The sequence below is a fragment of the Netta rufina genome (genome assembly GCF_964035555.1).
Source record: "Netta rufina genome assembly, chromosome: 1".
NCBI lineage: Eukaryota > Metazoa > Chordata > Aves > Anseriformes > Anatidae > Netta > Netta rufina.
This window is the reverse complement of record NC_140123.1, coordinates 31,303,402-31,321,809: the sequence shown is the minus strand read 5'-3', so window position 1 is coordinate 31,321,809 and position 18,408 is coordinate 31,303,402. Positions and strand designations below refer to the sequence as shown.

General features: G+C 37.2%; 1 protein-coding gene across 1 annotated transcript in view; it reads right to left on the bottom strand.

Moving 5' to 3' along the window:
* The window catches only part of ENOX1 (ecto-NOX disulfide-thiol exchanger 1), a gene marked incomplete at its 3' end in the record, with an annotated part of 139,107 nt that overhangs the window by 70,842 nt on the left and 49,857 nt on the right, over positions 1 to 18,408 (bottom strand). The window contains exon 5 of the mRNA XM_084281244.1: positions 13,998 to 14,210. Within this exon, the coding sequence (XP_084137370.1) occupies positions 13,998 to 14,210 (213 nt within the window). The remainder of the gene's footprint in view (positions 1 to 13,997; positions 14,211 to 18,408) is intronic.

Here is an 18,408-nt window from a genome sequence, read left to right as displayed (position 1 = left end):
AAAATAAAATAAAATAAAATAAAATAAAATAAAATAAAATAAAATAAAATAAAATAAAATAAAATAAAATAAAATAAAATAAAATAAAATAAAATAAAATAAAATGATGTAGAATAGTAGAATAGTGTGAATACTGGAAATACTAAAAATCAAGTAGTGTAAAGAAATATTGTCCAACAGGAAGCAAAAGATAATAAGGCAAACATAGGGGAGAATATTAAATGCCCACTGTGACTCATGTTAGTTAACAGTAACTAAGATTTAGAAAGTTCTTTATCCCTACAGTTAGGTTGAGTTGCCCTTCTCATTTTCTCACACATTAGTGCATATTGTGCTCTATAATGATGTGTGTGAAAGCAAAGTCATACTCTGAGCTCAGCCAAGAGTCCTCAGGCTGACCAAAGTCTTGACTTAGAGCCTTAAGGGAAAAGATCTCTTAGGCCTTAAGGAAAAAAAAAATAAATTATATATGTCAAAAAACAGTGTCCACTGCTATGCATTCAAATAAATTATCAACATGTATACAGCAATTTAAATATAAACGTCTTAGGCTATGAAGTGTTACAAACAACAGTTAGGAATGCCCAACCTAAAAGATCTCCAAGCATGACATTAAAGCTAAAGAGCAGTCAAGACCATTGTTAGACCATGGTTTGACAGTACAGGAAAGCAGCTTCATGTCTCCTTGTACTGTATCGAAATCCCACATTACTGTTTTATGAGCTGCCAACCTAGTATACACGCATTCTGCAAGTTCACAGGTTAGGTTAATTAGGTTGTTTTTAGGTTAATTTACATTGTATCAGAATTCATTTGTTCTCTCACAGACAACCTGAAAGCCCAGATATGGAATAACTCCTGTGCTCTGGCTAATTGGTAGACAAGATGACGTACTCACCCCCGACCAGGAACAACTTTTTATGGGTAAGTACACTGGCAGCATGAGCCCACAAGGGGAGGCCAGGAGAGCTTACATAGTCTGAGAAGCTCTCCAGTTAACTTATTTTTCTTTCTTGCCTTGGTAAGATTTGGCCAAAGAAAGTCCCCACATTTGGGGCTGGTATCTGCAGAATCTAAGTGAAACAGTTGTTCCCAGCCTGGCTGCTGAGCATGATTTTCAGACTGTTGCCTGACCTCCAGAAGGAAATTTCCAAAATGAAATAATAGATCGTGCATATCTCTCTAAGGCACCTTGAGATCTAGGATGCACTGCACTATCAACTGTGACTAGTAAGTAGAATTATTAAGTAGCATGAAATATTCATTGTCAAACATCTGCTGGTAAGTTCCATGCTATATCAAATTTTCATTGACCATATGCAAAGCTGTTTCCTTACTAAATTAGGTTTTAAAAAAAACACATTGTTCTGGAAGGGTCCATGCCATGTCATTGTTTTTTTCCTATGAATAAAACTTACAGTGTATAAATAATTGCATCTTTCCTGATGACTTATTCTGTGGCTGGTAATTTATGTGGCATGTTTCAAGACAAGGGATTTTATGTAATTGTTTTTCTGATGATTTATAAATAATGGAAAAAAAAAAAATCTAAACCTAGAAAGATATGGAGGTGTCAATGCTTAACAACTGCAGTGTAACTAGAAACACTTTATTAGAGGTGTAAGCATATTAAATGTAAGTTTAAATATCATTTTTTATTGCCATAAAACATGCCACTGGAATAGAATATGCCACTGTAAATAGAATATTGTTATCAAGTGTAAATGTAAAAACCAGAAAAACTAGAAGCAATGCCAACAAGAATCCCTAAGTTATGCCAGTAGGATATTCATAGAAGATTGGATTAAAAAGAAAACTAGAATATCTCCATGGGAAGAGACAATTTGATACAGGTTATGTGAAAATGATACTACTAGAAATAAATGAGAACCAACATATAGCCATAATAATAATAATATAGCCATAAGAATAAGGGGCAGAGAGAACAGTTTTACTCCCCCTTACATTTATCAAGCAGGCTATTTTAAATACAATTGAGTGAAGGATGGAATTCTTCCTTGTGTTCAGGAGACAAGAGGTAACCAATTTTTCCTTTGCCAATTGTGTTATCAGTTGCCATGCATGCACGATAATTTCTAATTTCTTTTATGGAATAATAAGCAACATCAGCAACCAAGTGCTTTATGACACCACAATAAAAATGAAACAAAATAGAAACTGAAATACAATGTGTTAAAATAAAAACAAAACGTCTTCACTGACAGATAAAATAATCAGATTTCATATAGAATTTCACTCAAAATTCCACCAATTTAGGATACAGGATGAAAATGGCTTTGCACTAAATTACTGTAAGTGCAAGAGTAGAATATATGGCAATTTAGCTCAGAAAAAATCTGTATGAGCACAACAGTTGACATGCAGGATAAAAGAAAAATCCCACCCATAAAATTACAGTGTAAAGGAAACTGTTATAGTAAATGTATAACATGCTTTTCAAATACAGATTCGCAGCACAGGGAGGATATAGAGTTGGCATGGTTTGGGTCAGAAGCCTCGTTGCTGAATTCTGAATTAGTAGGAGTCTGCCAATCGATTTGGCTCCAAGCCCAGCAAACCAAGGAATTACAGTAGTCAAGGCTAGATGCTATAAGTGAATGAATTAGAGTCTCCAGGTCAATTTTGGATAGAAAAAAAAAAACAACATATTTCTGGCAACAGTCCTGAAAGGCATTTGGTAAAATGCTGAACAGACCTTAGCACAAAGTCCAAAGCTAAAAATGCATGTAGGCAAATGATATATGACATCAACAAGAGAAATTGTAGATAGATTGCAGATTAATGAAGGAAATATTTTTAATTATTCTGGGCCAAATCCTCAGCCTCTTGGTTATGATATTGCTTACTTTTACAAAAGATATTTTTTTTCCACATATTTACAGCTGAAAGCCTGCAGCCCCTCCCTTCTAACCAATTTGCATGCCACAGAGGAAGGAACAGATATGACTGCCTCTGACTGGCAGAGGAGGGAACCATCAAAGCTGGAAATGTCACCCTGTTAAAGACTGCAGATAGTACAAGGGATGGAGCCTAAATTAAAATGAACCAATGGTCATCAGCTGGATAGTTAAGCAAATGCCATTATAGGTTTTTATAATGAAGGCAGAGATTTTAAAAGCAATGCAAAATCACTTATCTTCCACAATTAAACGGCAGCCCATTTTTTTTCTGTTGTTGTTTGTGTTTTTTTATTGTTTGTTTGTTTGTTTGTTTTGAACAAAACAAAACAAAAAGTAAAAAAAGCAGAAAAAGTTGAAAGCACATCAAAAAGAAGGTGAATTGTGGCTGCAATTCCATAAGAAAATAGCAGGCTATTGTTTGGTCTCCTTGATGTCTGTGTGGGTGTAGGTTCCTTAAAACATGCCTTAAGACAGGGCACGGTAAAGGAGAAAACCACAGGGCTTCTCTATTTTATCTCCAATTTCTACCTTTCTGGACAGGCCAAGGTACTGGTGCCTCCAGTAATTTACCTCCCAGATTGTTCTGCTGTGCGGGGAGTGAGTTTGCAAAGCTGCCATCCCTTTACTTGCACTACTGCCAACATCTGTACGAAAGATAAAAACCACTCAGGGACTGTTCTCATTCACTGAGGCTAACTGGCACAATGTGCTGAGTGTCCTCAGAGCAGAAAACCCTCTTTTCCACAAAGAGATACTTTTAGGGAAACTACTTTGCCAGCACAAAACCCAAAACTGTACGGAAATTGTGCGAGAAAATGCTTACCAGAAGCAGAAAAAGGATGTTTTTGTATTCTGTCTACCAAATGTCACCTGTCTGAACACTAGAAAGAATAAGAAACAGTCTAAGTTTTCTCCTTCTGAATTACTATATTGTTTCTAGACTTCTCTTTCATTAGGTCTAGAGTGTTGAAGACCAGGAGGAGGTTACCTGGGTTGATGACAGCGTCCCATGTCCTGTTCTTTTTTTTTAGCTTCATGGATGTGGCTCTCCTATTTGCTACCTGAACATTGCTGTGCTTCTCACACAAAAAGCTGTCAAAGCTCCTCTCTGCTGATATACCTCATTGTTTAAAAGGCTCTAAGAATATGTGAGTACTACGAGTTGTAAGTACATAACATTATGTATATCTACCTATTTAGCTTTAGCCTACACATGATCACACCTAACAATAATTAGATCAAATAAAATGCACTGTGTATTTTGCTGTCTCCATTCCCTTTGCTCATCCATCTGACTCAGACTAGTACTAGTCAATATGCTGTTGGGGGTTATTAAGAGGCTGAGTGGGCATCAGTGGTCTACACTGGAGTGATGCAGGAAGAAATCACTTTTCATAATATAATAAGCAGATTTTCTCACTTAGATGAAGGACAATCCCCCAAATGCTTGTTCCACAGCACAAGTGATAATTCTTTGCCTTGTAATAAGATCCAACCTCACTGTTAGCAGCTGTTCTTTTCCTTTCTTTTTTTTTTCAGTTAAGAAACAGTGAAGAAAAGTGAAAGAAGGGGCATTATAGGGATACTGAAAACTCCCCATTTGCAGGATTTATAATAGAAATTGCACTGCTACTTGCCTGAGGTATGAATATCAACAATTAATGGTTACAGAAATGGGAGAATATACCTTGTTATACTTGGAAATAAAAATACACACTGATTAAATATAGCACATTTTGCCCTGCAAGGTATTGCTAGAAAATCTGTCTACAAAATAAGCTTTGAAAATCTTTTAGGTTGTGAAACGTGGTTTAATTTACAACAAAGAAACTGACAGCTTGGTGTAACAGCAAGTGCTGGCACTGTGCCATGTGATAAATCACTTGGACTCAACAAGACCACTTCACCTCCATGTCATTTCTCAAAAACAAGAACCTGACATCAGGGCAGCGCAACCCAGTAGGGCAGGTACAAATGTACTGTACCTGCTCTTTTAATGCCACCTTCTTATATTACATAACATCTTATGGACCTTGTCTTGACATCCAGAAAATAAAAGCAAAAAAAAAAAAAAACCACAAAAGCAAACCAAAACACCACCACCACTGACAAGACCAAAAACAACAACAAAAAAGCTCACTAACTCAGAGGATGATTAAATGAATGTAATTTTCTCTTTCTTTGCCAATTTGATGAGATTCTAAGCCATCTCCAGTGCACTGTATTTAATTTGCTGTTCTTATTATTATTTACTGTTTGGTGAACCATTATTTTGGTTCTCAGTTTTAAAAATAGCAAGAGTAGGAACGACTATTTTGGTACACCCATGAAAAAAAAAAGAGGAAAAGAAAAAAAAAGAAAGAAACCCAAAACAAAACAAAACAAAACAAAACAAACAAATCAAAAAAGCAAAACAATGACAAAAAACAAACAAACAACAACAACAACAAAACACAAAACAACAACAAAAAAACACAAAGCAAACAAACAAACAAGGGAACCCTGAGATGAAGAACTGAAACTGGTGAAGAACTGAGATGACTGAGCTCTGGCAGGTCCCACTAAGTGAGGTGACTCTCTCTAAGTGATAATTGGTCAGGGATCTTGCAGCTTAGGACGTTCTGTGGAGATCAGGAGGGCTATAACTGTTTTAGACGTATATGTTTTCTTTTGCTGAAGAAAGCAAGCAAAACAGAAAAAGAAAAAAAATTGTCTCACACATGTTTGTGTGGGAACATTTACTTCTTCATTTGTTGCCATACCTTATGTTTCCCGGCCCACCATGAATTGTCCCCTTATCTTTTTGTTTGTTGCCTCCTTTCTTCTTAAGGATTTTTGATGCCTCTTGTTGCATGACTTCATCTTCCCCTCCCACTTATTCTATACCTTTCCCAGACTCCCATCTTTTTCTGCCCCCATAACATCTCCGTCATCACCATGAACTACACCATTTGGGATAAATCCAATGATTTGACATGAAGCAAGAGTCGTGCTTACTGAATGGAGTAAACATTACAACCAACCATAGTTGCATAAGGTTATTCATATTCATATTTACAAGGTTTATTCATTCACTTAGAAACAGCCTGAACAGTTTTACATGTGTCTGTGGCAATTCAGAAAACCTCTTGGGTGAAACCTCCATCTTTCCATCCTTTCTCCAATGCCTCATTCTTATCTCTTAACATTCATTTCCACATGACTTTTACAGTTCACCTCTCATCAAACCCTTCATTCTATCCCTGCTCAGCAAGGCTGCTTAAGCACAAGCACAGATTTCCATGTGATTCAAGCACATGCCTCTTTTCTTTGAACCTTGCTACATAACCTAGGAGATCCTGCAGGATTCATGTGAGTGGGATGAATTGTGAAAATGGGGTCTTAGACAGAAATCTCTTGGGAGAGAGTTCTTTTATTCTGCTGTAAAGCACTATGTATATTTAATGGCCTACATAAAGAAAAAGAAAAGTCTTAAAAATAACAGGACAAGAGCTTCTGCTGAAATTCTGGCCACACTTAAATCAATACCAAGATTCCTATTGACTTCAGGTGGAGTGAAAGCTACAGACAATGGGAGGAACAAAGCAATCCAAAGAATATGAAGTACAAAGGAAGAAGCTATCTGAAACACTACAGGTTGCAACCACAAAGGCTTATACTGCCAGAAAACAGGGAGGAATTATAAGAATGCGAAACAAAATAGAAATGGAGTCTTTCATCTCTATTCTCTGCCACAGCAGATGCATCCGGGATAGATATGCTTTTCAGAACATGTGTACATGAGATGGGAAATGGGAGGACAAGTAAAGAAGAATAGAGATACCCAGCTGAGCTTTACTGGACAAATTATCAGTATAGAAGCAAGCAAACAGCATGCCTATTAAATGAGCTAATCAAAAGGGACTGGATGGATTGTGGATGTTATTTTTTTGTTGTTTTTGTTTTTTAGAAATACATCAAGGTAGAAAGCAATAGTGGCAACTAATGACATGAATGATTAATGTTTTTGTTTGTATTATAGTGGTGCTCTATGACACCAACTGAGATCTGGGCTGCACTGTAAAAACACATTATATGACTCAATCTCTATCACAAAGAGCTTAATGATGACCTAAAAATTGCACATAAAGTAAGCTCCTATTTTTGAATTAGTCTCTGGCAAAAGAAAGAAAGACTGTAAGACCGGACAACTAAAGAGCAGGAAAATCCTTTTAAAAGTTGTTATTAATGCAAAGCAATTGAAAGAATACTCAGAAAGCATGAATGCATATAAAAAGTCTGACCGCTAAGAGAACTTTAACTAGCACCCTAGTAATGAAGCCAGCTGCATTTACAGGGCTATGAGGATATGCTAAAAAGTTGAAGGATTATTGGGAAAAAAGACATCAGTATGGTATTTAAGGAAAATCTAGTAAGATGGTGATTTTAACAATCACCAACATATCAATGAAAACCCTACCTCTTTTAAAGTAATAGAGGAACTTTTGAAGTAAACCTATAACAAGAAAAACAAAACTTATTCCAGTCCATTTTTGAAGACAGCTCAAAAAGGATAAAAAGATTTTTTTAACATTTTTATTCCTTTTTTTTTTTTTTTTGGTGTGTTTTAAAATCAGATTCTGTCTGTGAAAGCACTGATAATGTTAAAGCAGATTAAATCATATCTGGGAGAGATCAGAGAATGAAAATGAACAATCCAGAAGAAAGGATAATTTTATTCAGTCTGTTTAGAATGTATTTCCCTTCAGAATTATTTCTCTTCAGTTATGGGGGGACCAAGAAGAGAGGGAAATGTGTTGGATACATCTCTGCCATTTGACAAAAGGTCAGAAAACAGCAATTTGCCACTAAGGTCCTTCATCAGGGAGAGAGGGGAAACTTGAGGAGACAATCCTGACTTTTCCAAGGGGGGAAAAACAGTTTTCTCCCCAGAGCTTTGATTCTTCTTTATGAATAGCCATACTGAGTAAACTCAAAAGTGTATTTAGCCTCAGATCCTGTATCATGAATAAAACTACTAAGGATGCTTAGCAACGAGTTAAGTTGATGAATTGCATAATTTCCCAGTTTGAAGTTCTTTGGTTCCAGGACTTCTTGAAAGATGTATATCTCTCTTCCAGGTACATTTTAGATAAAATCCAAGAACACAAGAAAGCAAACAAGCTTGCTAGCATCAGAAAGAAGTGACAGGCACCCTATATATTGAACTGTGGAGCGAAAATTATTCTTTCTCAGTAGCAAGATGGAAAGAAGATCTACAAGAAGAATGAATTTGGACTACACAGTTCAGATCTTAAGATCATTTTCAAAAAAATAAAAGTAGACAATGGCACATATTGTTGTCATGAACTTGTTGATGATGCTGTGTACTTGCTTACTTACTTGTTGCCTATACTCCAGTTACCTTGGATGCCTTCCTACATCCTTCTTCACCCTACCAGTGCAGGAGTACACCTACACAGGAGCAGATTCAGAGAACCACAGAATATCACTCTGATCAAAACTCCTTGAAAAGCTGGGATACCATTCACACACGTGTTTTTTTGTTTTGTTTTGGTTTGTTTTTTTGTTTGTTTGTTTTCTTTTGCCATCACCATGGCTTTTGTGACAAAGGTGCACCGGTGACATAATGAAAATTGCTGTGTTTTTTCTTCTCAGAAGCCAGATTGCTGTCCAGGAAAAGGTAGGGAATCATTTAGATGCTGTGTCTTTTATTTTTTAAAAAAGAATTAATAATGTCATTTTTAACCACAGATATGAATTCTCACATTTTAAGACTACATAAGCTTCCCCAAACTACAAGGTTTTAATCCCTGATCAGAATTAGAGCTGTACCAAGAAAAAGATACTGACATTTTGGTTTCAGCTAGTGGCAAAATCTATTTTCAGTACAAATACCCTGTAAGTTCTAGTGAAGATTGCATCCTGTCACTTAGAAAATGTACTAAACTTTTTAACAGCTCTGCTTTTACTGCTTATTGTGATGGCATGATATTTAGTAGCTGAAAAAAAAAAAAAAAAAAAGTGTAGCTTGTCCATGAGGTCCCCTGGAAATATCAGGATGGACTGCTGGCCCAGTTTGAGTACTGGGAATTGCTACCTTGGATTGCCACTGGCTTGCCTAATGCCAGCAGTAAGGTTAGCCATTGTGAATAAAATTTAGGATGACCATTTTTAGATAGGTGTAAGTGATTTAGAGGTCTACATCCTAGTTTTAAGAATTGCTTACTGAGAGCCAATGAACTAACTACTGCTTGTCAAGTAGGGTGAGAACCTGCAGCATATCTCTTCTCCTTAATGCCAATCAATGCACAGAGTGCATTCCCAGCTCAAGGTTGCTGGGAAGTGGCTTCCCTGTTGAGTAACCTCATGTCCACCATTAGGTAAGGACACTTCTGCTATTAGTTACAGTAGAATAAATGACTGCAGGTTTCTACTACAGCTTGCCCTATAGGATGAACCTGTGTCTATCCACACTTTCAGGATTTTTATACAGGTTATAAGTCCCTAGTGATTATCTGTAATTAACTGTGGTGGGTTAAAGCTCAGGCTTTCTACAATGTACAGGGGAAGGGCTTCACACTTGGGAGGGCATATAAGGTCACTGTTGTGACTAGCTGATAGACTATGCACATCCCTTGGATGGAGATGTGCCATAGACGTTCTCATTTTGCCATATAACAGGAAACAGGGAGACACCTTCCTCCAGCTAGGATTGTTCTGGATGAGGTGCCTGAACACCTTCACCCTATGGTGATAAACACTTCCTTTCAGAGCATCTGACCACACCATTTAGCACACTCTTGGAAAGAGAGAGGTTTAGCTTCAGTTCCTTCCCTAGCACTCAGGGTGTTTAAACATATTTGCCCAAATGATCGTTCCAAGCATTAGGCACTGAAATTTGCTGAAGGCCATGGACAGAATTATAGTGAAAACTACCATGTGACAAGGAAGTAATCTGTCCACAATGTTCTTAGACAAAAAACACACTCCCACTGTTCCCCATAGCATGTGAGAGACTGTTTCATAGCCCCTGATATGAACTTGATGTCTAAGCCCCTTCAATATTCATCCATTAGTAAGGTTGACAAAAAAGACCGAGTGTAATAAATGCTTAGTACCCAATTATGGGGCACTTCTGTTAATCATACTGTGTGTCTGTGTTTGGTGGTACTTCCATCCCACTGTAACTCTGGCCCTTGAGATAAAAAGTTTACGTTTGAATATGGGATTTTAGCTCTTCATTCACCTATAGGTACTTTTGAAAACATCTAGGGACACTGCACAAAATAGTTTGAAACTTCAATAAGAAGCAGATGAAATTTACGGTGTATGGATGAGAAAGTCAAAGGAAAGAATTGCAGCTTTGCTGTAGTCTAAAAAACAACCCAACACAGATGTCTCTAGGGCGTTCATTTTTTTTTAAACATGAGGATCAACATGTATAAGCCTAAGGCTGAAAAGGTGGTTTGGGAGGAAATTAAAAGGAGATGCATGGAAAGGCAAGGAGCAGTGTCACATGTAACGGTGCAATGCAAGTAAAGTGGAAAAATTTAGAAATCAAACCACAAAGACGGAACAATCCATATTTTAACCATAGATTCAAATCTAGGAAAACTAACTAACTTAATACAAAGAAGAAAATGGTTATTTTTCTCTTGTTATCCTTTAAATAACTGAAGAAACACCATAATGAGACTAAGAATCCCTGTAGAACTTAAATCAGGGGCTGTAAGTTGGTGGTATGACAGCAGTATTAAACTTTATTTTGCTGATTATCCTGGCACAAGTATCTTGGTTAGGTAATTAATTCACGTCCTGAACACTTGACCCGATTTTTTAGGGGTAATCCGCTTGGTAATCTTCTAAATACCTGAAGGCAGAAATAGGTAGCAGGAATTTCAATACCTGTACTTCTTTAGTGTCTGGGCCAATAAGCTGAAATGTTCTGGCCACACTAATCCTCATTAATAAAAAAGCATTTTATACTGAGACCCACATAGACGGCATATGTGTTCCAGGTGAGTGCACTTCAAGCCCATTTGCTTAACTTATTTCTTCTTCACTCCCCATACTACTCACTGCTACAACACTGGCATTTTTACCTAACTCCAAGTTCTTCCCTTATGCAATGTTCTTCTATGTTAAGATTGCACACAGTAAGTGGGATTAATTGACCCCAGACTATGCATGTGAAAGTTGGACATCTGGTTCTGAGCTAGGTCTTCTAAGAGTCCTCTATGGGCAGCAGAGTAAAAACAAAGCAGCATCTCCAAGGGAAGATTCATCTTGCTGGAAGAGCACTACAAGGTGGGTCTGATGACTTTTCCTCTGGAAATGCTTATTTTTCTCTGCTCACTGCAAAGAAGGCAGAGTGGTCAGCTCAGACTTGGACATCTGACACAGGTCACAACAGAGGAGCAATATATAGTATTTTAAAAATATTTTAATATATATGTCAAATGGCCACAGAGCTGCAGCATTACACTGGACTTTTGGATCCTTACTGCAGAACAGCAGAAGTGCTTTTTGTCACTTTGCAGTATTTAATAGACCACATTCCTATTTTGGACACCTAGTATTTTCAGATTCTTTTTCATAAATTGACATATTGTAGTTCATTAAATAGGGTTGTGAGAAAACAATGGAAGAGGAGGCATAAAACATTCTTTGGATCAACTCAAATAGAAGAAAATTCTTGAAAAGAGGAAGCTTATTTCACATTCTCCACGTTTAGTAATCTTAGGCATATACACGTGTAAAGCAAAACATCATCCATCTGTTCATAGCAAGTTTGCAGAGAATTTTAATAAGACATTAATGCTAATAATGGCCAATGTTTATGATGTTTATAAAATAACCAATGTGGAGCAGCTGCAAAGCTCATAAAATTTGTTCTTATAAAATCCACAGCGTGTAACACCTTTCCCTGAGCCTGTGTTTTTGCTGACCTTGTCCTCAATGGCCAGACGTGCCAGAAACTCTCTTCTTCCAGGCCATTGCTGTGACTTTATCACTCTGAGACTCATGTTTTGAAGCCAGACCTATTGTCGTTTCTGTAAGTTCAACATTCAGCACATTACAGGAACAAACCAGATAGCCAAACTGCAAGTTTCCACCTGAAACTACAGGGATCTCTATTTCCAAGTGACAGATGTTCCACAACAGTTGGTGACAAACGGGCTAATTTAGACAGATTTAACTAAAGTTCAGCCTGCTGACAATGGGGGATTTTTTTTTTTTTTTTTTTTTTTTTTAATGCAGCTGAAGAAGGTATTTCTGAATACTGGGGATGGCTGTTGCATACAAAAATTGAACAGCATGTGTGGTGCCCATGTCTCTGCTCCTCACACTGTTTTCTAGTTGCTGAGACAGGAGATGACATTGCCTAGCAAATTACCAGGGGAATTAGCTGACTTTTAAAATTTACTCACTGAACATATGTCCTCAGAAACCAAATGCTCATGGCCCAGATTCTTTCTTACTAATTAATAGTAAGAAATGTACTTACTATTCTTTCTTACTAGGTTCAGGTGTCTAAACTCTTAAATTAGAAGGACAGTTTTCCTAGGGCTGAACTGGTATTCTGAGGTGCTGAGCTCTCCATCAACTATGCAGGAAGCTTTCAGGCACTTCTGGGCCAGAAAAATAGTGCAGAAGAGCCTTTAGGGTTCAAGATTTTATGTAAAGATTAGGGGTGTGATTCAGAAATTGCAATGCAACAACTGCATTGCCCACCATCTGTTAAATTGTCCGTTTTTGTTTTTAACTTGCATATTAAAGCTAGTTCCATGCTCCATGTTTCTGAATATCATAAAGCTTCTTGCTTGAGCATGACATTATTTCACAATTTGGGGGTTAGATGAAGTAAATGGGCCCAAAGATATTACATAGACATGATAAAACTAGCAACAATGAAATCCTCTTCTCTTCTCTTCTCTTCTCTTCTCTTCTCCTTCTCTTCTCTTCTCTTCTCTTCTCTTCTCTTCTCTTCTCTTCTCTTCTCTTCTCTTCTCTTCTCTTCTCTTCTCTTCTCTTCTCTTCTCTTCTCTTCTCTTCTCTTCTCTTCTCTTCTCTTCTCTTCTCTTCTCTTCTCTTCTCTTCTCTTCTCTTCTCTTCTCTTCTCTTCTCTTCTCTTCTCTTCCTCTTCTCTCTCTTCTCTTCTCTTCTCTTCTCTTCTCTTCTCTTCTCTTCTCTTCTATTCTCTTCTCTTCTCTTCTCTTCTCTTCTCTTCTCTTCTCTTCTCTTCTCTTCTCTTCTCTTCTCTTCTCTTCTCTTCTCTTCTCTCTCTTCTCTTCCTCTTCCTCTTCCTCTTCCTCTTCCTCTTCCTCTTCCTCTTCCTCTTTCTCTCTTTCCTCCTCTTTCCTCCTCTTTTTTCCTTTGAAAAACACTTCTAGGGAAATTTCATGATTGCTGTTTTATGAGGGAAACCCATTAAGGTAACTTCATTGATTATATTTCTGTACTAAGGAAATAGCTGCCAGCACTAAATATTTAAGGCAGTTTATCTGCCAAATTAATATTGGCAATGCATCAGCTGAGCAGTCCTGATGCCAGCAGTGGTACAGCATATTCTCCGACTGTGGGGGTGGCCTGGTATGCTGTGAATATATCCCTAAGTTTTTGAATCCTACTGCCTTTGCCTAAACCCAGGTTAAAAATATAACCTAATTGTCCTCTATTCTGTAATTGGCCTGAGCTGTAACTCAAAGGTTAAAAATCACTTCTCTCCACAAAAGCATGATCTTTTTTCAGAGCAGGGAGGCTTCTGTCTGGTTCGTTCCTGAAGTGTTTCGCCTATGTAATTGTAGACATTATGCATAGAGCATGTCTTCATCTAATAATAATAATAATAATAAATAAAAACTACTGAAACTTTGCTCACCTTGAGAAATAAGCTCTTAGGAATGGTCCTTGTTCCTCCAATTGCCATAGAGTATGAAATAGGACATGAAGTAGAATATGACTGCATTGCAACTACTTACCCCCAAATAAACAAATAAAATGATAAAAAAAAACCACTACCACCACCACCACCATCACTACAACACCACTGGACAAAAAGGAGTTACTTACATTGTGTCAAGATCCCTGTTAAGGCATTTTTAAAACTCTCCTTGGCTTGCTCCATCTCTTGCTCATGAGCTGCCTTTTCATTCATGAGCCGGCGAACGTGGCTGTTTGCGGACTGTACCATCGAATAAAACTGGTTTGCAGAACGACGATTCACCTCGCCTCGCTCAATCCAGGTAAGCAGCACTGTGATGGCCTCCGAAAACTTGCTATCATCTAGAACAATCAAAACATTGGGTTTTAAATTGCAGACATAAATATCCTGTCAAGAACAGATTTTCTGCTCTGTGTCACATTAAAATCACTGTAAATCATGCTCACAGTATATCACTTGGGGCAATTTTGGGGTCCTTTGTTCTATCAGATGTAGGAAGCCAATGCTACCATGTGAAGCTTCATAAATCTTCCTTCAAGACTTGCCTTCTGCTTATTCTAATAGCTTTCTCACAATAAAAAGCAGCCCACATACATCCATGGGCTGACTCCTCTCTTTTGCAACAGCTCCCTTAAGCTGTTCAGCAATATGAAATGACCTTAGAGAGGAGTGAGGAGAACTTTATGTTACAAGAATCACCAAAGAAATGAAATTTATCCTTGTTAATCTTTTTGGCCAAAAGCTCAGTCTTGGAGCTTGGACTCAGCCCTACTTTTGTCAACAGATTTCACTACCATCACATTCTTAATTAATGAACAATGACTAGGCTGAACAACTTCTGCTTGAAGCACTGATTAATTACAAGGAACTGCTTTGAACAGATGATGTGTCTGTATTTATTTTGTGTTTTCAATTTGTCTGTGCTTTATTTTCAACATTTTTCTTAAAGGAGTCCAAATGAATTCAGGCAAATACCTGGATTACCGCTTTTTGATTAGCATTCACGTAACTGAAGTTATATTTCTCTGCAGAAAGATTAACAAAACCTGGTGGCTAAATTTTGTATACTTCTTCCCCAGGTAATCTTATTTCCTCTTACAGTGCTCTCTGCTTCCTCAGAAGACTCTTAACACAGCATCCATTGCACTTCTGGCTTCATCAGGATTAAGAGGACACATTCCTTTTTAAGTCCCATTTAGAGCAAACTGCAAGAAAACGTTAGTACAACAGTGTCTTCCAGTGGAACCATTTTTTTATGCAATTCTATCTCTCTTTTTTTTTTTTTTCAGGTTTTTATTCTATAAAACTTCAATTTCCCAACAAATCATTTTAAACAGTTTATCTGGTCCTTGCTGCTTAGATTTCATCATATATTTTAGATGATAGGTACAACTTTCTGTAGAAGGTATGTCATTAAGGTATAGAGAGGTAGTATAGTTGTAGCCAAAAGACATTTAAAACAAAAATTGGAAAATATTAAAACTAACCAACTGTGCTGGAGAATACAAAAATGTGGACATCGTTTCTAAGACTCTGCACTCCATGTGCAAAGAATAAAGAAATACTAATACTCAAGTGATGATTTGGGCTCTTATTCCCAATCAGTAATCACTTCCCTAAGAGGTGAAGAGCTTAAAGTGCAGAGAGGAAAAGTGCCATGCTTTGTGCCCACAGCCTGTGAGGAGTAGATCTTACTTTGCCTTATCTTTAGCATCTTAGTAACTGAAACATGCTTTCAGCTATAGCAATGGGATTTGCTCTCTGTGCTCTGTGAACGCATATTCACTCAATATCTCTGGAAAAAAATGCAAAATAAGAGCATCATAACATCCTTTCTCTGTATGATGATGTATCTGTTGTGACTTTACATTACATGTGATTTATCATCATCATCACTCATTAAGTAATTGTCTCTGAATAGGAAGAGGTAGTTGGGGATCTTCATTTTCTGTATTGTCCCCTTGGATTTGTCTCCACATTTTAGCTTCCCCGGATGTATACAAAGCAGGTATGCATTAAGTGGCTCCGATGAGTGAAGTTGTCTGAATATGGGCCTTAGAAAAAATACATGTAAACAAAACTTGTGCAAAACCTCTTCACTGATAAACAAAACCACTCTCCAAGCTTCAGCCTCCTGAAATACATGGGAGCTGGATGTCACAAATCCAATACAGCCAAGAACTCACTCCTGGAACATAATGTTTATTATAATTACAGTAGTCAATAAGAATAACCTGTAATGGCTTTAGGGAATGTTAGCATGCAATTTCCAACAATCTGTAGAGTCAGGTCACCCTGAGGATGACATCAACCTGTTAACTCCAATGATGTAACAGACTGTGAGTAGAGAGTAACTGCAGCTGAATGTTCTTCTTTTTCTTTGTAGACATCATCATCTGTATCATCCCACATAATTTATCATCCCACCAATTTATCAAGCACCATTTTGAGAAAATTATCCCATTCAATGTGGGCCAAGACATGAACCTCAAAGTTGGGAGAAATGGTGCACAGAAACACCTCTGAAGAGATACACCATGACCTGTGAAGAAAAAGTGTGCAGAACTGGGCAATAACATTTCACGGAAATGTATCAGGAAAATTCTTTGTACAGAGCCATTTTCCCTTTTTCCCACTTCAGTCTCTCCACAATACATAGCTATGTGTTGTTTTGCTTCAGAATCTACATGAAATGAAAACACCCCTTCTTTTGTTTTGCTTTTATCAGGCACAGTTGGTGTGTATAAGGGATGTACATAAACATGTCATCCATCTGCCAGACGGATTCAACCCATTTAAAAGGACATGCTGAAAACTTGTTTTCGACTTACTATAATGCCAAGGAGCTGCAGAGGACTGTGGGCTTGCTATAGTTAATTCATAGCTCTGTACTAGCAGGAAAAAAAGTTTCATTGGTAAACATCAGAATCATCATTGATTACATAATTAGAAGATACATTAAAAAATGCTAGAGGGTAATATATTCACAACAGGAGCACATTAGTTAATAAAATCTTTTATCTACAGTTCTAAAATTTCCTTATTTCACCTTCTAGAAATAGAAAAAATAGAAATATTTTTCTATTCCTAAATCAACTGCTCAGTGACTGGCACAAGGTAACTCACTGTGAATTAATTTTCTTCATCCAGAATGCAGGGACTCTTTCTGAGCAATCAGAGGTTCACTTGGAAAATCAGATTTTTATACCAGATTGTTCATTTATTTTTTATTTAGTAGATAAATAGCAGAAGAAATGCAGCGATGGAATCTAATTTAAGCAGAGCATGAACTATCTTATGATTGCAACCATTCATTAAAAAAATAAAACAAAACTCCTAATTCTGTTCAAAATAATTCCCTTGCGGTAGGATGCACATAAATATACACTGTTTAAAAACATACTCTTAAAATAAATTCCTTTATATAAGAAATGCTCTCATATGTAATTGTTCCTTAAAAATAAGCACACAGCAATTTATTTCTTGCACTGAAATCATCTCTCCTCCAAGTTGCAGCACTTTTTAAGTAAGTAGGATAGGATTCACCCCCTTCATGTCAACCTGACTTTGTACACCCAGACTCTTGGTACAGTCAATGGAAAGAGTTGGACACTACCTTGATATGCTTTGTTGGTCCTGTTTTAGCTGTCTACTTGAAGGTGAGGCAAAACATGCCTCAGAAGTGCCTGCTTCCCTCAACCGGTTGTAAAGGAAGCCTGAGGTACCCTGCTCATATTGACATCTCTGCAAGAGACATCAGCATTTGGTCTGAGGAATCCCAGCTATTACACAAGTACACCAGTTGCAGAACACCCACTCAGCTTTTGTGTACATGTGTTGGGTTTTCAAGTTACACAGCAAGCTGTGATGCACACTGTGACTTTTTCATATACCCACCTATTGTTGGGTGTCTGTTGCTGGAGATTTCCAGGTGCTGCCAGACTCAGTGCCTCTAGAGGTACGATACTTCTTATATGAACAGAAGATATTTGGAACTCAAATCCTAGCTCACAACTTAGATGAAATGAAATATAAAGAAAAGAAAATGCATCCTTACAGCTGTCTGGGAAACTGTCATTAGGGATATTTCTATGAAAAAAGGGAACAATTGTTGACAAATGTTTTGCATTTTTCTGCGTATAATTTGACGACCTCCAAGCAACCCCAACAGGCACTAACTTCTTAATAGAAAAAGCTATGACAAGAATGACTAGCAAATGTCAAACTGGGAAAAAGCATTGGAAACAAAGATTTTATTCTCAGTTTATGAAGTTTCCCTGGTGTAACACCTAGCAGAATTCAGCTCAGAGGAATCTAAAATTTTGTGACTATTTGTTTCTCAATGTTAAACACCTTCATAAGGTGCTTTCACAACTGGGGTGATGGTTTCTAAGGCCCCAGCTATTACAAAGAAGATAGATTAATCCATCACTCTAAAGCCAGGTATTCAAACACTCTTATTATTATCATTTTTATATTTGTATATATATTCCAAATATAGCCAACTTTATATTTCTGTATTTCAAGAATGACATTGTA